The sequence below is a fragment of the Stegostoma tigrinum genome, chromosome 9, assembly GCF_030684315.1.
Source record: "Stegostoma tigrinum isolate sSteTig4 chromosome 9, sSteTig4.hap1, whole genome shotgun sequence".
Taxonomy (NCBI): domain Eukaryota; kingdom Metazoa; phylum Chordata; class Chondrichthyes; order Orectolobiformes; family Stegostomatidae; genus Stegostoma; species Stegostoma tigrinum.
In genome coordinates, this window is record NC_081362.1 from 65,872,975 (window position 1) to 65,899,264 (window position 26,290).

Consider the following 26,290-nt stretch of genomic DNA (forward strand, 5'->3'; position numbering starts at 1 on the left):
GAAAGTTGTGTAACATTTAGACGTGGTGGTTAAGAAAGTGTTTAGTATGCTTGCCTTCATTGCTCAGACCTTTGAGCATTGGAGTTGGGACATCGTGTTGAGGTTGTACAGGACGTTGGTGCAGCCACTTTTGGAGTACTGTGTATAGTTCTGGTCATTGGTGGACAAGTTGTTGGATGGAATTCTGAGGGACAGGTTTTACATGCCTTTGAATATACAAGGATTGATTAGGGAGAGTCAGCACGGCTTTGTGCATGGGAAGTCATGTTTCACTAACTTGATTGAGTTTTTTGAAGCTATTGGTAAAGAAAATTGATGAAGGCAGAGTGGTAAATGTCCATATGGACTTCAGCAAAGCATTCAGCAAAATTCTGTATGATAGTCTGGTTAGTAAGGGTAGATCATGTGGGATCCGTGGGAGCTAGCCAATTGGATGCAAAATCACCGTGAAGGTAGAAGACAGAGGATGGTGGTAGAGGGTTGCTTTTGGGATTGGAAGCCTGTGACCAGTGGTGTGCAATAAGGATCACTGCATTTCATCATTCATGTAAATGATTTCGATGTGAATATAGGAGGCATGGTTAGTCAGTTTGGGCCATACAGAGTGTTGCTGAACAAGGAGCCCTGGAGTTGCTGGTGCATAGTTCCTTTGAAAGTTAATTCACAGGTAGACAGGGTGGTGAAGAAGGCATTTGGTACACTTGCCTTCATTGGTCAGTGCATTGAGTACAGGAGTTGGGATGTCATGCTGCAGCTGTACAGGACATTGGTGAAGCCACTTTTGGAATACTGTGTACAATTCTGGTTGCCATTCTGTGGGGGTCAACCTACCCTATCCCTAAATCCTGCATGCCCCATGGCTCGTCCACCTAACTGACACACACCTGGACACTATGCGCAATTTAGCATGGCCAATTCACCTAATCTGCCCATCTTTGGACTGAAAGAAAACCAGAGCACCCAGAAGAAACTCATACAGACTGGGGAGAATAGGCTGAATTCAAACCTTGGTCCCTGGTGCTGTGAGACAACAGTGCTAACCACTGAGGTACTGTGCCGCCTTGCTAATCTAATTTACCCTCTGCTATTTGCATGTGACTTTGGCAGTAATCCAAAGATTGTTACTTTTATAGTTCTGTTTTCTAATTTAGACCTGCGTTGCTAGTAACTCCTAAACAGACCTTTTTTTCCCTACTCCTACCTATGTCATTGGTATCTACGTGGACCACGGTAACAGGATCCTTCCCCTTGCCCTCCAAGTTCTTCTACAACCCAGCTGAGTGTCCTGAACCTAGTAGGCAACATTGTCTTCAGGACTGTCTTTGTTGCAGATAGCAATATCTACTCTGCTAATTAAACTACCTCTCTTTCTCTCAAATGGCTTTTTCTCCCATGCTGCTGTGTTCAACTTCGCATCCTCCATGTAGTCTGTGTCCCCATGTGTACCGGGAGCAAGAACCATGTACCTGTTGGATAAGAGCACTGGTTAAGGCTTCTCCAGAGCTAAATTCTGGATCCCCATACCTCCCTCACTTGCAGTTATGTCCTCCTGTCTCTGACCACAAACCGCATTTGATATAATTAGTTTAAGTGATGTGACTCCTTCCTAAAATAGTGTACCCTCCCTGATGTGTAATGGTATCCATCTCATCAACTTGGAGCTGAAGTTCATCAGGTAATCATCACTTGCTGGAGGTGTCATCATAATTAATTTTGATATTAAATATTTTCAAGGTATTTCTCCTAATTTAAACAAATTGGCTAACAAAAACCACAGAAGAAATACACGCTACTTACCTGCTTGTGTCCCTGTAATGTCACACTTCATCTCCTTTAGGAAAATGTAGGTCCAGTTCTGGGTGCCCTATTATAGGAAAGATGTGGATGCTTTGGAGAGGGTTCAGAGGAGGTTTACCAGGATGCTGCCTGGACTGGAGGGCTTATCTTATGAAGAGAGGTTGACTGAGCTCGGTCTCTTTTCATTGGAGAAAAGGAGGAGGAGAGGTGACCTAATTGAGGTATACAAGATAATGAGAGGCATGGATAGAGTTGATAGCCAGAGACTATTTCCCAGGGCAGAAATGGCTAGCACGAGGGGTCATAGTTTTAAGCTGGTTGGTGGAAAGTATAGAGGGGATGTCAGAGGCAGGTTCTTTACGCAGAGAGTTGTGAGAGCATGGAATGCGTTGCCAGCAGCAGTTGTGGAAGCAAGGTCATTGGGGTCATTTAAGAGACTGCTGGACATGCATATGGTCACAGAAATTTGAGGGTGCATACATGAGGATCAATGGTCGGCACAACATTGTGGGCTGAAGGGCCTGTTCTGTGCTGTACTGTTCTATGTTCTATGTTCTATGAAAGGGCTGCCAGCTGCTGGTTTTTATCTCCCACTTTCACTGCCGTTCTCGCTCTTCTATTCTCTTTTTATGACGTTTCAGATTTGCTGTCTCAGTGTTTGAGAAGCTGCTGACGCCACTTTTTAAATAAAAACCGAGTAAACTGCAGATGCTGTAAATCAGGGTCAAAAACAGAAGTTGCTGGAGAGGCTCAGCAGAATGACAGTATAAGTGAAGAAAAAGTCAGACTTAACACTTCAGCTCCGGTGTCCATTCTTCAGAATTGCTGTCAGCACCTTTTTTCTAGTGTAGTATAAATTCCAGTTTGGAGGAAGAGTCACCAGATCCGAAACATTTACTCTGACTTTTCCTTCATAGATGCTGCCAGACTTGCTGACTTCACTTTCTGTCCTATTCTTTACAAAACTGCTGTCCCTGCTTTCAGTCATTCTGTTTCAGAAGCACTGACTCCTCTTTCTTGCTAAATCTGCTTCATAGCAATGCTGACTCACTATACTCTGCTCCCAGTCTGTTTCACAGTGATGTTGATTGGTTGCACACTCCTCCCAGCCAGGTTCGACTTGTCAAGTAGTCACTTTTTCTAGTGTGGTATAAATTATCGTAGTTATTTGAAATTTAATGTTTTAACATTGTAATGGAGTATGGAGGACAAAAAATATGGGCAAGTTGACGCTCCTTTCATCGGTATCCATAGAATGTGTGCATTCCAAGGCTGAACGTGACGTTAGAATTTGGTTTCAGCTTTTCATTACTTATCTTAAATGCAGGTATTGTGAATGACTAAAATTAAGACAACAGTGCATCATTTTAAATTCTCTGGGAAGTGAAATATAATTTAATGGTGAAAATTTTGATTTGTTTTTTGCTGATGTTTTTATGTTTGGCAGTTGTCATATAGATATTTCAAATGCTTATTTTCTGTTATATAGGATGGATTTTTTTATTCTTTAGTCTACGATCCCTCACAGAAAACACTTCTGGCGGACAAAGGAGAAATACGGGTTGGCTCACGCTACCAAGCAGATATTTCAGACATGCTGAATGAAGGTAAGAATGTTATTTTGTTGAGGCACTTGAACTGATGCTTTCAAGAGGAAATGGCAGTGTATGTACACAACTTGCCTAATGATTATTGTAATTATATAATCAACTTAATTTTGAAAACAGTAGAACTATCTCAGTGCCTTAAAATATGATTTTTAAAAAAAAATTCACTCAAGGCATGGCTGGCTAGGCCAGCATTTATTGCCCTTCTCCAATTGTCACATATAGGCCAGACTGGGTAAGGATGGCAGTTTCCTTCCTTAAAGGGCATTAGTGAACTGGATGGGTTTTTCCAACAATCAACAATGGATTCATGGTCATCATTAATCTCTTAATTCCAGATTTTGATTGGATTCAAATGCCGCCATCTTTCATGGCAGGATTTAACATAGAACATAGAACAGTACAGCACAGAACAGGCCCTTCAGCCCACAATGTTGTGCCGACCATTGATCCTCATGTATGCACCCTCAAATTTCTGTGACCATATACATGTCCAGCAGTCTCTTAAATGGCCTCAATGACCTTGCTTCCACAACTGCTGCTGGCAACGCATTCCATGCTCTCACAACTCTCTGCGTAAAGAACCTGCCTCTGACATCCCCTCTATACTTTCCACCAACCAGCTTAAAACTATGACCCCTCGTGCTAGCCATTTCTGCCCTAGGTCTCCAGAATGTTACCTCAGTCTCAATTATAACAGTCCAGCAGTAATACCACTAGCCATTGTTTACTCTAGTGTTTCATATTTTAAAATAACACTTAGATGCTGATGTAATTCAATAGCTATAATCAATCTTGTCAATGCCAGAAGAACTGTTCTATGTTCTGTGTTCTATAAAGCAATTTGTAACACTGCTAAAACAATTTAAAGCACTGTATTGGTATGATGTGCCTTGTATCTGCACTTTTCCAACATATTAATTATTTAGCTCATAGAATGGCACTAAACAGATGACATTGCTCCATAGCAAGGAGAAAATGGAAAAATTCTAATTCATAACTTCAAGTTACAGTTCCACGCTTGTAACAAGAATGGAGCAAGTATGCTATCTTCTTACTTTCTTGACAGGGCAACTTGCATAAAGCAATGTATGTTCAGTTCGCCTTTCTAATCTGAAATTATGATGTAGCAATTTTAACATCTGTCTGTTGACCAATGTGTTAGTTTCCAGACAGCTAAATAGAAAAATAGTGGCCCTTTATTATGGGAATACAGATTTCTTATCACCTTAACTCACTTTGTGTTTACAGGAGCTCTCTGATAGAAAATGTAGTTTGGTTTTAAAGCTTTATAGTGGCTCAATATTTAAAACATCAACTGTGCAAAGATTTTGTCATGAAAACAACGTAAAATTCTATTGAATTTTCTGGAAATATCAAGAAAGAGAAGTTAGATAGTGTAGACTTCACATTTCTTGAATACCTGGAAAATTAAATAGAAAATTGTGTGGGAGTACCAAACTGAAGGAATGCTGAAAAAGGCCTATATTGTTGAAGTTTTCTCATTTTGCACTCATCAGGGCATTCACGAGGACCAATGTAAAGGGTTAACATTTGTTAATTTAAGTTGAAACAAACTTTAGCAGTTAACTGTCATTTGTCATCTGAGTGTTGCATTCTCCATCTCAATGCCTCGACTTGCCAGTCAATCAGCATATAGTTGTCATGCTACATGCAGTGGTGTTCCCCTGAACATTAGTGTTATTGCATGTGGCCAGATGAGTGCAAGACAAAAAGCTTTGACTAGATGTACTTTTTTTTCCCCCCAGCAATTATTAAGTTCAGCAGGCTGGCCTGTTGAGAATGAAAGCTTTGACAAACTTTTCATTTTTCATTTTTCAATTTTTACTCGATAAAGAAAGATTACCATGCCATAGTATAAATTTCATTTTAAAACTTGTGCAAAAGAATTTGACCTTGAAACAACTAGATATGCATTGGAGTTGATAAAATGGTTAATTTTTATGTAAAAAATTCTTCTGTTGGACGAAAGCATCGCTGACAAAGCTGGTATTTTATACCTATCCCCAATTGCGTGAGAATATAGCAATGAAGCAGCTTCTTGAACTGATGCCATCCCATCTAGTATAGGTGCAACTACAGTGCTACTACAAAGGAAGTTCCAGGCTATTGACCCAGCAGTATGAAGGGACTGCTAATGCAGCTCCAGGTCAGGATGGTTTGTGGCCTGGAGAGAAACTTGCAGGTGGTGACATTCCTGTGTGTCACTTTGTGATATTGCTAAAACAGAGAGAACCAGGAAGGTGAGCAATCTCTTAAAATTGTTTTATGCTGGTCCGGCAGTACCTTTGAGCACTTAATTGAATTTTTGATCACTGAGATATTCTTGCTTTAGAAGAACTACGGGCTCATTGCATGGTGTCAGATGACCATTTCTATTTTATCATGGCTCAAAGAAGAGGGGATTTCACAGAGTTATGCAAGATAGTAAAGTAATAGCAAAATAGCACAAGTTCAGTCAAATCTGGCGCATGTTGGGAAGATTATTACATGTGGAGTGATCATTAATTGTTTGGCATTCAAACTGAAGTAACAAAGAAAGAATTCTTTGAAACCATCCCTGATGATTTGGATGTTGTTTCTGGATGGATGAATGTAAATGGGCCAATTACCTCGCCTCCTGTTCCGTGACCTTCACGGTTTTGAAGAACATTATTTAAAAGCCTGACTTGCAGAATGATGAGACCTGATAGCAATTGTAGAAGGAATTGTCTGCTGCCACCAATCATATCGTGATAAATTATGACTGTGTGCACTCACCACCTATATTTTTTTCAAATGCACACATGCATGTGCAGTATAAAGCTGATCTTAATATTTTTTAAAATTTTACTTTATTTTTTCTGTTCACCTGTTTTTAATTTCTTCAATATTTGTAAGGATTTGTTAGGTCTTTATTGTTTTTTTTCTATTTCAGAGATTTTGCTGCCACTGTGCATGACTGTAGATATCAGCAATTGCAGATGTCAGTAGAATACAGGAAGAGAGCATTTTGCCCATTGCCAACGTCTTCAAAGAGAAAACTGTCCCACCTCCTGACTTTTTTCCTTGCATTACTGCAGTTATTTCTCCTTCAAGTATATATTAAATTTCATTTCTAAGGCTAATCTGCATCACTCCTATCAGGCTGTGAATACAAAACCCTAACCCTAACAATTAATGAATGAATAAGAGTTTTTCTTCATGTCACCTCTGTAGTTATTTTACTGATCAACTTAAACTTGTACTAACTGCAGTTTCAGTCATTAGAAACAGTTCCTTTTGTTTACTGTTTGAATTGTGATTTAACAAGATGTCTGAAATCTCTTAGTTCCTGCTCTAAGTAACTCCAATCTAACCACAATACTATAATGCCTCATCCTGGATCTATTTTATTAAATATTTTTATTCTGTCCAAAGTCTACACCACATTTGGAATTACTCCAACACATTTTTTTTTAATTTGCTGATCAAGGGCAGTTGAATAATAGAGGAAATGCACGTGCAAAATAGAATGATCTTGTTGGTTCCTTGTGAGGACTGAATTTAGCAGTGAAATGTCTGTAACCAGTCCAACCTGTCTCTGCCTCCCTAACCGGTTCTTCCTCTCACCCATCCCTTCCTCCCACCCCAAGCCGCACCCCCAGCTACCTACTAACCTCATCCCACCTCCTTGACCTGTCCGTCTTCCCTGGACTGACCTATCCCCTCCCTACCTCCCCACCTACACCCTCTCCACCTATCTTCTTTACTCTCCATCTTCGGTCCGCCTCCCCCTCTCTCCCTATTTATTCCAGTTCCCTCCCCCCATCCCCCTCTCTGATGAAGGGTCTAGGCCCGAAACGTCAGCTTTTGTGCTCCTGAGATGCTGCTTGGCCTGCTGTGTTCATCCAGCCTCACATTTTATTATCTTGGAATCTCCAGCATCTGCAGTTCCCATTATCTCAAATGTCTGTCACTAATGGATTAGTTTGTTTTTGTTTCTGTTGTAAGGAATAATTAGGAAATTCATTTAGTTTTTTTGATACAAGGCCTAGAGCAAAAGTGTTTCCTTTTTATCATTTGGTGAAATGCCTTGGGATGTTTCTTACTGACAGTAATGACAGTCTGTTGACATTTACAAGAAAATCCAATAGCCATCACATTATAATGCGGAAGAATATCCTACTGTGCTTCATAGAGATATTAAATAAAAGTAAATTTCAGCAGTTAGAACTTGATGTCATGTAATTAAACAAATGGATTTTGAAATGCAGGAATTGCGTTAAATCCATTTTGAAAGGGAATTGATGTATGTCAGTACGAGAGTTGCTCTGTATTTCATCCCCGAGCTTTCACCTCTAGAGTCTTGAGAGCTTGGTGCTGGAGGTCAAACTGCTCCACCTTTTAACAGCAGTAACTGCTGTATTTCAGAATTTAAATACCTAAGGGCACCTCAACAAGCAACAGAGAGGAGGTAAATATGCAAACTAAGTGCGTGAAGGGATACAGTAGCAGTGGGTGGATGAGGGGGTAAGGTGGCAAGTGCTGGCATGAGGGGATAGAATGGCACTGTTTTGGATGAGGGGTTAGGGTGTGTGTGGAGCTGGGAGAATCAGTTTTGTAGTTAGCTAGGAGTTACAGCAGGTTTTAATCCTTCTAACCTTTCCTAGCTAATTATCTGGGTAAGTAAGTCGGAGTCCTCAGAAATCCCTGACTCTAACTCATTTGAGGATTTTTTCCAGCGAGTTACAGTAATTGCCTGTTAGAAGTTTCAAATTACCATGCACGTATGTAGGCGGTGTGCCAGGACTTCCAAGAGTTCTTGTCCATCTGTCAATTCATCTAGTATCTGCAGACAGGAAGATCGGGGCCCATGTTTTGGATCCTGTCTTCTGAGCTGAAAAGGGCATTGGTTGGTGTGATTTTGGATCTGTCCATAAAACAATGTCAAAGTTTCTGAAGAAGGGTCTAGGCCTGAAACATCTGCCTTCCTGCTCCTCTGATGCTGCTTGCCCTGCTGTGTTCATCCAGCTCTACACCTTGGTATCTGTGAAAGAGTTAGCCTTTTTTGTTTCCAACACAAGTCATGAATGAGTCAAATTTTGGGCATAATTTTGTAATTTCATATGGACAATATCTTTTAATTTTCCTTTACCATTCATTTTTCTAGTATCTCATCATAAGATTCAATTTGATTCACTAAGCATCATCTCTCTCTTTTACAAGCTGTGATGACTATGGTCAATGAATTGAATCTGTTCAAGTGCCTGTCGATTTGTCTGCATTATTTTTGTGCCTAAAACCGTACCATCACTGATATTAAACTTATTGGCCTGTGGTTTAAACAAATGCCCTTGCAGCCTTTGTTATAAAGGGATATTCCATTTGCCCTCTAATATCATATCATGGCTACTCATGTCCAGGTAAAATTGGAAGATCATAGTCGATCCTTCTACCAGTTTCACTCCTAATCTGTTTAGCAATCTAGGATGCAGCCACTCAGAACCAATTTATGTGCTCTCTAAACATAATAAGCCTTTCCTACTCAGTCTGTGAAGTTTCATGCTATTTCCTACTAGCAATTCTGCTTCAGTTGATTGTCAGCATCCTCTTCTTTAGTATTTAGAAAGTACCTAATAAAAAGCTGGTTAACACCGTTGAAGCCTATGGAATAGTAAGGCAGGTGCCAATTTGGATTTTTAAATAAAAGCATGATGGTAATAATTGTGAATTATTATTTTTCATTTGAATGGAGGAGTTTCCCAATATCCACTGCTCAGGCCACTGTTTTCTTTTGTTGAATATAAATGACTTCGCATTCGAATTGAGTAAAATTTACAAATTTGCAGTGAGATCAAGCTTGGATGTGTGGCATATAATGAGGATGGCTAGCAGAATCAGCAGACAACTTACAAATGGAATTTAATACAGAGAACTGAGGTTGTACATTTTGGAAGTTAAGATAGGGAGAGGCAATATAGACTAAATGACGCTGTGGAAAAGCCGGGGATGTTTCCCTTGGAGCAGTGAAAATTGATAAATTTGATATAAATGTACAAGATTTTGGGGGACAAAAAAGCTTGCTGGTGGCATGAGGCTTGTGAACAAAAGTTTAGCATTTTGGGTGAGAGATGCAAGGAGGATGCCAGATGAAAGAAGAGCCAGACTTGTAATAAAATTTGTCAATGGGATGTACTCCGCCCTGGCTGGTCCAGCATTTATTGCCCATCTCTAGTTACCCTTGTGAGACTGTGGTAAGTGGCATCTAGGGATGGGCAATACAAGCAGTCCCTGATTTGAGTGTATGATATATGAACAAGGTCGCATACGGGCTGTGCTAGTATTAATTATAAAGCTCTGCCATGCAGACATTTCCTCATATTTATGAATGGCAATATTATATTGCCTTGTACTGTACTGTTTTGTTTACAAATTGGCTTGAGAACATACTCAGGAATAGAATGTGATCACAACCTGGAAATTGTCTGTAAGCGCTGGCCTAGCTACTGATAGCCCACATCACTTAGACAGCCTGATGTAACTCTTCTTTCTTCAAAGTATCAACTTTGTTCGTTTCTCCACAAATGCTGTCAGATCTGCTGGGATTCTCCAGCATTTTCCTTTTTTATTCCAGATTTCCTCCACCCACAGTGTTTCGCTTTCATATTGCAATGACCTGAAACTCGCTGCTCCTGAGATGTTGGACATGAAGACTATGAACAACCCCAAAAATAAATTGGATGAGAACTTGTAATGATGAGGAGTACATGCGGATTGCCACATGGAGTGCCACTGTAGGTTTGATAGGCCAAATAGTGGCCTCTGTTGCCCTAATGACACCATTATTATTCTATTCGTGATGGAATAAAAGCAAGCTGGATTTTGTTAAAAATGTATGTCCGAGAATATTTTAGGATATCCTTTAAATCATATTCTTGCTTGGAGTAGTAAAGAAGCTTTGAAAACCATTTGAAAGCAATCACAATGCAATATCTTAATTCCTCAGTGTTTTGACAGTGCTTGAACTATGAAAAGCATAGAGAAGTTTTTTAGGTCATCCAACTTGCGTTACGTAGTCAAGTACATTTTACTTTTTTCCATACAAAATAAAATTGTTCCATGAAAATGCAGCTACTGTTTGCTGTTTCTGGATTAGCTTTGGGTTTAGTTTGATTTGTTACCTAGTTTACCAATAGGACCTCAATAAACAATGAAGAGCAATTTCACGTACGTATTATCAAAAACGCTTAATTTAGAATATCTGGGATATGCAAAAAAAATTGAAAATACCACAATATAATGCCCTGTCATCTAATCCTGTGTTGCTTTAGATGTTGACAGCTGTAGTATTTGGTTATAATTATTATGTAAACATATAGTTTTTAAAAAAAGTTAATGGACCAAAATACACAGGTATTCACTCAAATTTGAAAATTTGCCTGTGCCTCTATGCTTCTTTTAATTGAATGATTCACTAAGTTTTAATAAATTCCAATAAATAATAGATAAACACTAGAACGTTGAAAAAAAAATTGTAGGGTAATTTACATTATTTTTATAGAAAGTTCAGTGCAGTGTTGTAACAGTATGTAAATAATGTGGCAGTGACCTACAATACTTCAGAAGTTGAAAGCAGTTTGTTTATTTTCATTACATTTTCATTATTGTGGGAATCGATCTTGATACAAGGTATTGTTTTTAAAGGAATCTTTTCATTGATTGAAGTAGAAAACATATGGTATTTGTCATATCAGTCATACAGCATAGAAGTGGACTTGATGGGCCGAAGGGCCTGTTTCCGCACTGTAGGGATTCTGAATCTAAATAGACCCTTTGGTCCAACTTGTCAGCAGTGACCAGATGCCCCATCCCTCTAAATCCTTGTTATTCACATACCCATCCAGATGCTTTTTAAATATTGTAATTGTACCCACCTCCTCCACTTCCTCTGGCCGCTTGTTCCATACACGCACCACCCTCTGTGCGAAAAGCTTTACCACTCGGGTCCTTTTTCTCTTTCTCCCCTCTTACCTTAAACCTCTGCCCTCTAAAGAACAAAAGAACAAAAAAATTTACAACACAGGAATAGGCCCTTCGGCCCTCGAAGCCTGCGCCGACCCAGATCCTCTAACTAAACCTCTCGCCTGTTTTCCAAGGATCTGTATCCCTCTGCTCCCTGCCCATTCATGTATCTGTCTAGGTACATTCTTAAATGACGCTATTGTGCCTGCCTTTACCACCTCCGCTGGCAACGCGTTCCAGGCACCCACCACCCTCTGTGTAAAGAACTTTTCACGCATATCTCCTTTAAACTTTTCCCCTATCACCTTGAAATTGTGACCTCCTAGTAATTGAGTCCCTCACTCTGGGGGGGAAAAGCTGCTTTGCTATCCACCCTGTCTATACCTCTCATGATTTTGTCAACCTCAGTCAGGTCCCTCCTCAGCCTCCGTCTTTCTAATGTAAATAATCCTAATCTACTCAACCTCTCTTCGTAGCTAACGCCCTGCATATCAGGCAACATCCTGGCGAACCTCCTCTGCACCCTCTCTAAAGCATCCACATGCTTTTGGTAATGTAGCGACCAGAATTGTACACCATATTCCAAATGTGGTTGAACCAAAGTCCTATACAACTGTAACATGACCTGCCAACCCTTGTACTCAGTACCCCATCCGATGAATGAAAGCATGCCATATGCATTCTAGACCACTCTATCGACCTGCGTTACCACCTTCAGGGTACAATGGACCTGAACACCCAAATCTCTCTGTGCGTGAATTTTCCCCAGGGCTTTTCCATTTACCTCTAGTTTTGGACTCACCCACCCTAGGAGAATGACCTTGGCTATGCACCCTATCCATACCCCTCATTATTTTTTAGACCGCTATAAGGTCACCTCTCCATTTTCAAAGCAGCTTTTCATTAGCTCATATGGGAGGTGACGGCGTAGTGGTATTATCATTGGATTTGAATCCTGCTATGGCAGATTTGATTTCAATTTTTTTAAAAAGGTCTGGAATTAGGAATCTAACGATGACTTTGTAAATTGTTGGAAAAACCATCTGGTTCACTAATGTCAGTGTCCTTTAGGGAAGGAAACTGCCATCCTCACCTGGTCTCACTCCAGGCCCACAGCAATGTGGTTCAATCTTAGCTATCATCTAGGCAATAAATGTCAGCCTAGCCATTGACGCCTTCATCCTGTGAATGAATAAAAGCAAGTTTCAAGATTGTAGTTAGATAACTAGATTATAGTTAGTTGATGGATTTGTCATGGTGTCATTTCTTCGATTGCCACTTCTCTGCTCTCAATCCAAGGTCTCAAAATACATTGAAAATGAATAAACATCTGCGAAATTGATTTACCTTATTTTTAATGGGCTCTTCAGTCACACTGTCTAGACATTTTCCAGCTCTCCTGTACTGCTATTTAATTGCCCAGGAATGCTACTGTAGTGCTTGTGCACCCTGGAGCTCTTTCCTTTCCTTCTATAATGCGCATTCTTAAACCAGATTTCAGTCAAAAACCTTTCAGACCCATGGGGAAGAGCTTATCTCTTCCTGCAACAACAGCTGTTTCCAAAAAAAGCAAACTACTTCAGATGCTGAAAACCTAAAGCAAAAGCAAAAAGAAAAAATGTTGGAGAAACTTAGCAGGTCTGGCAGCATCTGAGGAGAGAGAGAGAGAAATAAAGTTAATGTCTGATAAGATTGCTGTTCGTGACACATTCAATTTGTTGGATTATAGTCCTGGATGTATTCATTGGAAATGGATTCCTGTGTTTTGTTTAATGTCTGTCAAATTGTGCTAGTTCCTCATGGGGCAACTCTCGTTGGGAAGTGCTGGAGTAAACTTTGCATTTGAATAGAGGACTTATCTCTCTTCTTCAGATGCCTGCTTGGCAGTAATTCACAAGCTTTCATTGAGCATTGTCTGAATACCAACTCAGCAGCGCTTCACATCTGCTTGAAGATACATCTCTAAGAATCTCATAGCATTTCAAATGAGGACCAATATCCACCAAGTCATACTGTATGTCACCAACATGGTACAGTATGGGTTTTTGAAGCTATCTTTGAAATTGCAGGCGTGATACCTATTGCACCAGCAGCAAAGAGAAAAATAACTTCATATCTAGGAGACTTTAAATGAAAACTTTGCCTCTGTGGTAGCCTCTTATTTTTACATCAGAAGGGCTTTTTTGGCATTAGCTTGGCTCAAATTTCAATACAGAACTGAAGGACTGGTGCACAGTGGAAGGTGTCGTTTTTGGCTGAGACACTAAGTGAGGTTCTACCCTGGATGAAATCAAAAGATGCCATGGGACTACTTAAATAATCGTGGGGAGTTAGCCCAGCACCTTAGCTAACATTTAGCCCACAACACCACAAATTGTAGATTGTCAGATAATTTATATGTTGTTTGTTCGACGTTACATGTAAATTGACTCCTGAAATAAATATTATGCTTCATTTTAAGAACATGAGTGGGGCTTTATAAATGTAGTTATACCCAGTTTTCCCTCGAATGGGGCTAAACAGATGAAGAATTTTCTACGAACAGGTTTCTGCCCCTAACAGACTCTTTGGAGGTTGTACTTTTGCTTAATGATTTTTGTGTGCTACTATTACCACTTAATTTAATGTAACTTCACTAACGAAGAACTAGAAGTAATGAGGGGCTAAAATGAGAGTTCAAATTAAATCATAACTAGTCTATCAAATTTTGGAAGAATCAGAATTAACATGGTTGAAAAACAGTTGATGATAATGCAAATTTAATTTTTTCATATTCTTCCTCTTGTTGCTGGACAATTTTGCACTGCTATCATTATTCAATACCATGTGAAGTATATACCTTTTTGAATGAAGTAGACTCATTCTACCAGTGAACAGGACTGACATAACTTTAACCGATAATGTTTGGTGGCATTGTGATGATAGTATTACTTTAAGATGTGTATGTGTCCTGCATTTTGTATGAAGTGCACCTTTTTTCAAAAAAAGAAATGTCATTATTTCAACTGTTAACATTTCAAACAGACCCGATTGTTAAATCCAGCAAAGAATTTTAAATGGCTTAAATAAATAGCTGCTCTGATATATGTCTATAAACTCCATATAATTAATTTCAAGTCCAGGATTCTATTTACTTCTAGATTCTAGTTACTTTACAACTTCATAGATCCTCCTTTCGGAGATCAGTTAGCTCACTTGGCTGGTTTGTGATGCAGAGTGATTCCGACGGTATAAATTCAGTTCCCATGCTGGCTGAACTTACCATGAAGGCCTTAGTGTCCTTTACATCCTCTGTCCTTGCCTGAGGTGTGATGACCCTCAGGTTCGAGCAACACCACTTGCCTCTCAAATGAGAGAGCAGCCTTGTGATCCTCTGGGACTGTGGTGACATTGACCCTCGTCAACCTACTGCTCTATGAAAATTAAGATCCTACCAGAGTTGGTGAGTATCTATGACTTGGCTTGAAAACCAGTAGCAAAGCTTAAAATGGAAATGATTATGATATAAAGGCTACAATGATTTATTAAGTTCTAAAGACAAATTTAATTCAACTGGAAAGTGAATCAGTTTTCTACCTTGATTGGACAAAGTTTTGTTTACTTCTTCCACAAGAATTCTGCTTTAATACTTTGCCAACAAAATGTTCTTATTAATTTAAATACAAACTCTGCCATGTGTATCTGCTTCATTTCTCTGCCAAATATCCAACACCATATAACGTTAGATATGATAAATTTTTGGTAATTTGTAACTGTATCAGACTACACTTTATATATACCCATGTTTGTTTGTTTATTGTTTTATGAGCCAGTGGTGTAGGCAATAGATATTTAAAATGGTGGCTAATTTGCCAGTCACGCAGGATTCTTTTTGTTTTATATGGTGTAAGGTTTCTTGAGTTTTGTAGGAGTTACATTCGTCCAGGCAAATGGAAAATTATCCATCAAACTTCAAATTGGAACCTTTTGGATGGTGGACAGATTGACTGACTAAAATCTTGACTGAGCCAATAGCAGTGCCCAGGATATTGGTGCTGGATATTCAGTAATGGTGGGTAATGATGTTGAACGTCAAAGTGAGATGGTCAGATTCTCACTTGTGGGAGATTAGAATTGCCCATAAGCTGTAATTATCCTTGAAGCACATTACGTATCACTAGTCATTGTATGATGTCCCTACATAAAGTAGCATGCCTTGATTGTTTTTTTTATCCTTACTAGGTGAATCAGATGCTAGAGATCAATCAAAGATGGAGGTTAAGGTTTGGGATCCTGACAACCCTTTGAACGATCGACAGATAGATCAGTTCCTGGTAGTCGCACGGTGAGTTCAGGAATAAAGACAACATACATATGTTCTTAACTGCAATTACATAAAAAAAGTATTTGAGTAACATGACATATAAATGAAAAAAAAATGACAGATGGGTTTCAAAATAGATAAATTTAAGTGTGATGTATTAGAAGAAAGATTGTTGAATCTACTTGTGTGTTAGGGTCCTTCCAGAGACCAAGAACTTTTAGAAAAAAATGTGGACTTCCAACAAGTAGTTGTAAAGATCACATGGGAAGATTTTAAGTTTTTTAAAATTATTTTAGCATAACACACAAGCACAGGTCAATATTGATTCATGATATTTCAGTAGGCAACTTAAACAAAGATTCCCTGTTTACATTTGGCTCAACTTCTGTTGCTTCATTGATACTTTCCCTCCATTGTCAGGTCAGACGTGGGATGTTTGCTGGTCGTTGTGCAATGTTCAGCATCATTTGTAGCTCTTTAGATACTGAACCAGTCAATGTCCAAATGCAGTAAGACCTGGGCAGGGCCTGAAAAGTGGTAAATAATGTTTGCACCACACAATGTCAGGAAATTAGCATCCCCAACATGAGGTATTCTAACCATTGTCCCTTTGCATTCAGTGGCATTACCATCACTGAAACCCCCACTAACAACGTCTGGATGTTATCACTGATGAGAAACTGAACTGCCCTAGCCGTATAAATACGGTGCCTATAACAGCAGGTCAGAGCTTAGGAATTCTGCAACAAATGACTCTCCTAACTCATCAAAGACCGTCCACCATCTATCAGGTGCGATTCAGAAGTATGAAATACTCCCCACTTGGGTGGATTAGTGTAGCTTCAAAAACACTCGAGGCTTGACACTATTGGGGGTAAATCAGCCTCATTGATTGCCACCACATACACTTCTTTCAACATCTTTGCTCAATAGCATCACTGCGCACCTCACGAGGTGAACTTCAGAAATTCACCAAGGCTCTTTAGACAGTAACTTCCAAACCCATGAACACTTCCATCCGGAAGGACAAGACCAGCAGCAGAAAACACGACCATCTGTAAGTTCCTATACAAGCCATTCAGACTTAACAGTGTATTGAGTGAATAGACAAAAATTCTCCTTGTGTTGTATGTTTCTTGTCCTTTAAGGAGACATTCTGTTGTAATGAAACTGGCCTAAAGTGATCACCGAGCTGATTTTCAGTGTTGGCTACTCTGGAGATTTGTCTCTCTAGCCAAAGGCAAATCTTGGAGCTTCATTTAAAGCCTCAGTCTGGTTTCTTCAGTCTGTGCATGTCCTGTCATTTGAGAATGTGGGAATGAACTCAGTCCTTAGCATAAAGATGTTACGTAGAATTCAGAAGGGCATGGAGTGGAATAACAAGCCATTTGGTGCAGTCAGTCCATGTCAGAGTTGTGCTGCTGTTGACCCTCCTCTCATTCTCCTTTATCGAACTCTGGAATCTGATACTCTGGAATCATAGAATCCCTATAATGCAGAAGCAGGCCATTTGGCCCATCAAGCTCACAGTGACCCTCCAAAGAGCATCTGACTCAGACTGGGCCCGTAACCCTGAATTTCCCATGGCTAAAACATATCCTTGGACACTGTGGGCAATTTTGCATGGCCTGTCTATCTAACCTACATATCTTTGGACTGTGGGAGGAAGCTGGAGAACCCAGAGGAAACACATGCAGACATGGGGAGAATGTGCAAACTCTACACAGACAGTTGTCTGATGTATTTGTACTATTCATCTCAAACATTCCCTGAGGAAGGGAGTTTCAATTTCTCACTACTTCACCAGTCAGTACTTCTGGTTACCCTAATTTTGTGCTGACAATCTTTGACCGATTTTTAATCACTACCTATCCATTCTGCTGCTTGACCTCTGACTCTGAATGCTCCAACTTTATGTATTAGGTTCATCCAAGGACTATCTCATATGTGCCTCTTTCTGAATATCTTTCAAACAATTATTGTAGGCTGCCATTTTTACTTACAGTTAGAAATTTGTTTGGCAAGGTGTTTCGGGGATCATACGCATACCACAATCAAGATGCCTGAAGTCAGCCTGAAACTGGGTCTTTGTCGTCTTAAGTATTTTACGCATGGCCTGTTGTCGCCTGTAATACTTATTGGCAACTCCAGTATAACAAATGTCAAGTGTTAGCTGCTCTCCTTGTTAGTAGTGGCCCAAATGTAAGCCTTGGAAAGAGGTTTGAATCGTAAAAAGCTGAGATGTCAATCGTAAAATATCTGTGGTGAGGGCAACACAGGAAGTTGTTTTAATTTTTGGGAGAAATAATGTACTATACTTCATGCATGTTACTTGTAAGATCCAGAAGTGACATTGAGCTATTTGGTGTTAGGTATTTTGATTCTAGTTCTGTTGCAGTTTGTTTCCAATAAGTGTGTTTTCTTCCTAGGGTTTTTTTTCCTGATCTGATCCCTTCACAAAGGCTCCACAGTTTGACGTCTAACTTTTGTCCTAGCGTTTCTGTGACAGCAATAACTAGAGTACACAGCACGTATAAAAATAATCTCGTACATCATTTGCAGCAACAAGAAGAACACTTGGATACAAAAATGGTCATGTCACATATTTCCCTTGACAATACAGTTTGATTCTGTAATAACTTACGCACTTTCATCAGGTAGTATTGTCTTGATTACAGCGCTATTCAGGTGGATAATAATATTTTATATTTATATTCTGCACAGTTCTTGCCAACCTTTCTTATAAATTTCAATGGCCTCATTTATAGAAGAATCATGTGTAAATTATATATGTGAGTACATTGTTTTAATGGAGATCTAATAAAAACAGAATTAGAATGTAGAACTGTCAAATAGGAACTGAAATTATTTTTTTGATCCAATATTTTGGATTAGGCAAGTGCTTGCCTTTAAATTGTTAGAATGTGTTGTGGATTCAAAACTGAATACATGGTGTCTTAGTGGTTAGCACTGCAGCCTCACAGCAGAAAGGACCTGGGTTTGATTCCACCCTTGACTGTCTGTGTGGAATTTGCACATTCTCCATTTGCCTGCATGGATTTCCTCTGGGTGCTCCGGTTTTCTCCCACAGTCTAAAGATGAGCAGCTTAAGTTGATTGGCCATGCTAAATTGCCCGTAGTGTCCACGAATGTGCGGGCTAGGTAGATTAGCCATGGGATATGCAGGGTTACAGGGATAGGGTACAGGGAGTGGGTCTGGGTGGGAGGTTCAGTGTGGACTTGATGGACTGAACAGTCGTCTTCCACACTGTAGGGATTCTGTGATTCTAGTATTAACTGGAGTTGGACTTTTGGAAGAACACTTTTGCGACAGATGTCAGAAGCCTTAAGAAAAGAACTTCTAGAAAAACGTAATTTCCTGCAGCCATCCTGACATAAATGGGACAGCCAATGCCAGCACACAGAATAAAGGATTTAATGGTGGTAGGAGTATAAAACTGAGCAAATACAAGCCAAAGATTTTACAATGAAAAGAGAATCATAACATAAAGGTGTGGGAATAGTTATACTGCTGGCAGTTATAACAGTATACAGAGGTTGGGAAACTACATCAGGAGAATGAATCCCATGAATGGCCATGATCAACAGTGTTTCTGATGCGATTTGAAATCTGTTTGGCAATGAATTGCTGTAAATGAGAGAATAAGGTTTTCAAAATTACACATGGCCCAGAAGCCTCATAAGGAAAAGATAGCAATACTAATCAGTTTTGGGGGAATTATACTAAAAGAAGTTGCAATCCAGCAATGAATACTTTAGCTACACACATTCAGTTGCACTATGTTGAATATTGGATGCAAGTCTACAGTGTATGGAGTGGATTGGTGAAGAGGTTATCTAGATTCTAAATAATAAGGACCGACCTGCTTTGTGTTTTGGAATGACAACGTATTGAAATTATGAAAAACTGTGGTGATTAACATAACTAGAGAAACCACTTCATCACCATAGATTCAGTGTTAAATGAAATACCATTATTGTTGAGTGGTCCATCATTTCAAAGTTACTAAATAAAATCGGACATGGAAATGACAAGACAGGTTTTTTGGGAAACCAGTAGATTTACATTTTATACAATCTAGACATGATTATATTCCATTAACAAGACTTAACTTCTCTTATTAAAATATTAAAGAAGTGTTGCTCTTGACATTAGAGATGGGGGTTTAAAAGGAAGAAAGACAATATTCTTAAAACTACATTGGTAGTTTTCCCACCCATCCTGTCACAGGTTAAAGATCTACAAAGGGACGCAGGAGTAAGAGACAATGAATACACTCAGCTTATGAAGGAGGTCATCATCACTGTCCATTTTGGGTCTCCCATTGACAAGAGACTGCAGCAGACTTGGTGCAATGGATCTGGTGGGGTGGGAGGAAACTTTCATCTTGTACTTTGCAAATATGACTAATGAATTTAGTCAGCCTGTAGTAACACATAGTAAGAGAAAAGAGTAACAGTAAATAAGGTAATGGAGCAATGAATAGAGACCAGATTGGGAGCGCTTGTTAAATTTACGTCAGACAATGGGAGGGTTTTCCCAGTGTTAAATTTATGAAGATATGATGGGAAATAACACTAAATGTTGTCCATTTTCGTAGGATGTCAAGAAAATAAGGTGTAGTTAAAAATATCTTGGGTGCTGGTAGTCTGGCACTCGTGGGAGCAGCAAATATTGATGTTTAGCTGTCAGCCAATTTGAAGGAAACCTCATTCAAGAGCAATCAGAAATAAATTTGCCTATAAAATGTAAAGTGAATAATTGTGCATTTTCAGACAATTTTCATTTGATAAAGGGTGTCACAGATAAAAGATTGAGAATTAACCTTACTTGTATGAAAAAAAGGTTGGGGGGATAAAATCGAGTACATAATAGGTTGACACAAATGTTGGATTCTCTGACTGTTTCACAAAGGGAAGTATTTGTCCTAAAACTTAGTGGATGCCTTCAAACTGGGGGAGACCTGATTTAAGTGTACCATGATTGAGGAGTATGGACAGGGTAAGAAGCAATTGTTCCCCTTGGATGAATTGTCAATATTGAGGGGCCATTAATTTAAGGTAAAAGGCAGGAAGTTTAGAACGGATTTGAGGAGAATCTTTTTCATCCAGATGGTGGTGGGAATCTAGAATGTGCTGCCTGGGAGGGCAGGACAGTAGGAAAATCTCACAACCTTTAAAAGGAATGTGGATGAGCACTTGAAATGTCATAACGTTCAAATGCAGAAAGGCTATGGGCCCAGTGCTGGAACGTGGGATTAGAATAGATAGGTCAGCACAGTCTTATTAAAGGCCCTCTTCTATAGTGTTTTTCTCTGGGACATCTTGTATTAATTTGAGAGCGTGAAATATCTTTGTTAGCATTTAACAGAATAATTTGTTATCAGTTAAATGCCTAGGTTCAAGTCCTACCTACATCAGAGATGTACCATTATATGTTTGAGAATGTTGATTTTAAAAATATTTAAACAGGTGATGCCGACTAATTGTCTGAGCACATAGGGAGCAATAGGAGGTGGAAGGAGCTGGAAGAATTGAAAGTCAATTAACTGTATCCATAAAGAACAATGTCTTGGTTTTTCTTTTCATTGACTGTATTGGCTGTATATTGATAATTTTTACCTGTAGTTTTGATTTCAGCAGGAGAGCTTCTTTAAAAATTTTAAGCAGAGATGTGCAGGGATGATGGGATGTACATTGGGCTAGCTTTTTTGTGTGATGCGTTGCTTCCTCTTTTTCACTTCAGAGGAGCATGATATCTCATTTCAAAACAATTACTGTTGGGATTTTAGGTTACCCTGCATGCTCCTTTAATTAATTGTCATCTCACAGGATGCCAGTGTAGCCCTCTGGGAGAAAATTGTACAGAGTTAAGGGTTATCCATTTTGGTGTGAGGAAAAGAGGTGTAGAGTATTTCTTAAAAGTTGAGAGCTTGGAAAGTGTTGCTGTCAGAAGGGTCTCATTTGTCCTTGTTCATTATCACTGAAAGCTAGCTTGCTGATGCAACAAACAATTTGGAGGGTAAACGGTATGATAGAGGAGAGATTGAGGTAAATGAACCTGTAATCTCTGGTGTTTACAAGAATGACAGGCAACCTCATAGAAATCTGCACAATTCTTAGAGGTAGGCAGAGCAGCTGTAGAACGGATGTTTCCCTCAACTGAGGAGTCTAGAAGCAGGAAACAAAATATCAGAATAAAAGGCAAGCCATTTACAACTGAACAAAACAAAAACAGAATTTGCTGGAAATGTTTATTTCCATTCAGGACTGAGATGAAGACGAAATTCTTCACTTGGAGCGTGACAGATCTTTAAGATTGTCCACCCAGGAAGGCTCTGGAAATTCAATCAATATGTAAGTTCAATACAGAGGACAATTTCTAATCACTAATGACATCAAGTGATATAATGGTAGCATAAGACTGCAGTTTGAGGTAGATGATCAGCTATGAACTGGAATGGGAGAGTAGACTTGAGGAGCTGAATGACCGATTCCTCCTCTTATGTTGCTATGACTTGTGAAATCAATTTATCCTGAATAACGTAAGCAAATATACTAATGAAACAGTCAAAAGATCAAAAAAGTAATTGAATTATCTATTCTAGAATAAAAACAGAAAATATTACTAAAAAAAATGAGCAGCTAATGTAGAATCAGTGGAGAGAGAAATAATATTTCACATTAACTGAGAGAAATTTTAAGCACGTACATAGATGGGAACATGAGAGGAGTAGTGAAGAGAATGGAATGGAAGATACGATGTGGAAGGTAAGCATGATCAAATGACAAAAGGTATATTGGTACAATACCAAATGAGGCAAAGGCAGGGCTTGTATAGGAATAAAATATTGATCTGGAGAAGCTGTAAATTACAATGGCAAAACCATTATTTGCATATGAGAAGATATAAGCTTTGGTTATGATACAAACTAACTATTAAGTTTGGATGGCCGTAAAATACCTAATCAAAAGACAATCTGTACCTCTGAGTTCTCTTGAGCTCCAGTGGAGCTAAATAAGAGGCCAAAGTCAGAGTGGCAGCATGGAGAAGAATTAAAATGATTGTCAAGTAAGAGCACAGAATGACGTTTGTGGATCAGCAAAGTATCATAGAGTTTGCACTTAGTCTTTCTACCATAAATGAGGTGTGAATAGTGAATATAATATAATGTATTAAAATGAGTTTGAAGACAGCAGTTTCACCTGAAAAGCAAGTATGGGCCCTTTTATTGTCCTTTCCTGTTCACAGGATGTGGGCATTGCTTGCTAAGCCAACATTTATTGCATATCCCTCATTGCCAAGAAGGTATGTAAAGTCATCCACATTGCGGTGGGCCTGGAGCCACATATAGCCAGACCAGGTAAACATGGCAGCTTTCCTTCTTTAAAGAACACTAGTGAACTAGATGGCTGTTTCAGCAATTGGTAACGGCTATGTGATCATTTATATTTCTGTTTATATGTTATTGACTTAAAATTTCATCATCTGTCATGGCCCCTCGATCATTGACCTAGGGTTCTGGATTGTTTGTCGTCATATTTCCACTTTGCCACTGTCTCCCCGAAGATTATAAGAAGGAAGTATTGCAAAAGACAGGAATTATCTCCAGCATTTGCACAGGAAGGGAGTGTAGATGATGGAAGTGTGGAGCTGAATGTGCAGAGAGAGCTTTTGTGAGGGGAGTTAATTATGACATTGTTCTAGAAAGAAGTGGCAAATGTTTTATTGAATGTGGAGTTGCTGGGATGGGACGTGTGGATAATAGGCCCTGTATTATGTGTCTGGGAAAAAGAAGGTTAAGTGCAGGGGATTGAGGGCCCTGACAACCACGATTTAGTTTTCTTTTGTTACTTAACATTATTTTACTTTGTTGGGGAAAATTTAGATTTTTAGACTCTTGAGATAAACGTTCAAGATACTTTTACACCAGATGTAGAAGGCAGATTTCACCTTTGTATGCAGCTTCCTGTCATAGATTTATGTATGCAGAAGACACTTAATGAAAACATTCTAACAATGGCTTGGAAAGAAACTGTGAAGAACAAACACCAATACAGAAGAGATAACCAACCAATCTTGTCCTGAATGTGGCTACGTCCTTGCTTAGGAGACCTTAACACATTAACCATGAACTGAGGGACATCTGCTTTATTCGTAGTGTATGAAAAGAGATTCAAATGTGGATGAGTCAATGTTAATAATATGTAATATTCAATTTCTTTGGATGCTTTAGAGTTTTACTTTGAAGTGAATATCTACTTGTGTAACTCAGATAAAAAGATGATAAAATCCTATGCTCAGTCTCCAGTGGTTGATTGTTTAAAAAATCAAAACAACTTGATACCAAGCTGTTATTACAGTATTTATATAGATTATAGATTATTTGGCAGCCGTGGTCCCCACACCCCTTATATGCTTCGGAGACCCAGATAATCTACAATGAGGACAATAAAGCCCTGGAGCAGTGTGACCAGTAGTGTCTTTGCAAGATTCTCTAAATGCAGTGGCAGGAACTACAGGCCAATTACAGCACCTGTCCCAAGCCAGTATGTCCAATATCAAGGTGCTAACCACACAAAACCAGCTCTGCAGAGCAGGACATATTCATATGCCTAATACTGGATTACTGAAACAACCGCTATTCTTGAGACTCTGCTGTGTTTGATAACTCAGTGGAAATGAGTTTGGATTATCTTCAAAGCGTCCCTGAAAAAAATTACTATCTTAGCCAATTTATGGGAGTCCCTGGACTGTGACCAAAAATGGAGACAGTTCATTCAGAAGAGAACCAAACTCATTGAGCTGCTTCAACAGAAAAATGTGGAGATGAAATGTAAGTGGGTCTGAGGCGATTAATTGTTTATTGGAGAAGAAAGGTCAGATGGAGCATTAGCTCCCTACTTGCTGTCAGGTGATCTGTATTGGGAAATGTACGTGGTATTGATTTGTGTGAATGGATATATATATTTGTGTGTGAGTATTAATTGAAAACATAATTGTACTTTCCTCTGCTTTTCAGCGTTTTACTTCTGTTAATAACCAAAATAAATTTCTACTTGTCACTCAAATAAAACCATCATAAAAAAACTTTTTGTGTTTGAATAGTTGATGGAAGGGCTACTTGATGAATATACTTAGACTTACTTCAACAAGAGTTAGGGTCTAAAATTGGATAAGAAGGTGTGAAAAAGGAAATTGAATAAAGAAGTTTAAGATAAATATTTATTATGCTATTGGAAAGAACTGTAAACCACACGTAATGTGATAATTCTACCCAAGCGTCAGTACGGTTCATCCTACAATGGTGACAGGAGCAGTTCTTTAATGTATGCTGTGATAAGGGAGAATTTTAAACAAAAATTATGAAGCATTTTCATATAGCCCTTTTGCTTAAAAAAACACTGACTTGTTAGGGATTGTGTAAGGCACTAATGCTGAGAGACAAATTGTCAGTTTACATTGAAGCTTGGAATATAAACAAACCAATATTTTTATCTTTAAAGATGAGCACTTAAAGTATGTGACAATAAGATTGGCATTATGTATTTGGCAAATTTAGTTGTGGTAAATGTGTCTCATTTGCCATGGTTAACTTTTCCAACAGAGAGAAAAAAACAGACACTTAAAACAAACATGAATTAAAGCAACACAACTGCTACAAAAATGATTGTGGAGGAGTAGCTAACTGAAATTTTAAAAGGGAGGCTCTCACAAATGTTTATTTGATACTTGGACTACTGGCATAAAACACTATTTATTTTTCTTACTTTTACCAACTGGGATAGTAGACTGATGTAATTATGTGTTGCTGTATCTGTCAGTGCTATAACAAAAGCACACCCTACCCCATGCTTTTCAGAATAATTCTTGTATTTCTTTCAGATTGGTAGAATTTATCTTTGAATTCTCAGAGATTGATAAATTCTGATTCTGTTCCTATGCCAGTCATAAGTGGATGATACGTGTCAATCAAACACTTTTTAGTTTCACGTTTTTCTCACATTTCTTTGCAAACTGATAAGGTTGCCAATAATTTCTGGAAGTTGTTCTTTGAAAATCTAGTCTGCAGTGTAGGTACATCAAGTGCTCAAGGTGGCAAGAGCAATGTTAATGTCCACTTGTCTTGTACCAAATAATGTCTTCTCAAGTTGGTACCTGCATGTGACAGGGCAGTTGGTAATCAGAAGTCTTTGACTTTAGAGATTTGGCAAAAGATCCAGAGAGGAGATGATAGAATCCGTTATACACAGTGAGTTCTTTTGATCTGGAATGCGCTTTCTAAAAGACTAATGAAAAACATTTAGTCATAACTTTTGAAACAAAACTCTCTAAGATTTTGGGATGCCCTTTAATTGTAAGACCTGAGTGAATTAAATTATAGACTGAGGATGAGCAAGCCAATTTAAAGTTTAATGGTTCTGATTAGTATCAAAACCCATTCCAGATACAGACATATTTTCACATGTTTTAGAGAAACTTATTCCGACATCCTCTGGCCCAAGATGGCAGTGAAGCAGGGCTTCTGTGCTGGAGCTTGTCCACTCTGACTGTTTG

The 26,290-nt window shown here is 38.9% G+C and overlaps 1 protein-coding gene across 7 annotated transcripts in view; it reads left to right on the forward strand.

Annotated features, from left to right (window-relative positions):
* Positions 1 to 26,290, forward strand: part of mta3 (metastasis associated 1 family, member 3) — a 236,151-nt gene that overhangs the window by 108,287 nt on the left and 101,574 nt on the right. For all 7 annotated transcript variants that reach the window (XM_048535934.2, XM_048535930.2, XM_048535931.2 and 4 more), the window contains exons 6-7: positions 3,287 to 3,404; positions 15,630 to 15,732. In XM_048535934.2, coding sequence (XP_048391891.1) covers positions 3,287 to 3,404; positions 15,630 to 15,732 — 221 coding nt within the window. The remainder of the gene's footprint in view (positions 1 to 3,286; positions 3,405 to 15,629; positions 15,733 to 26,290) is intronic.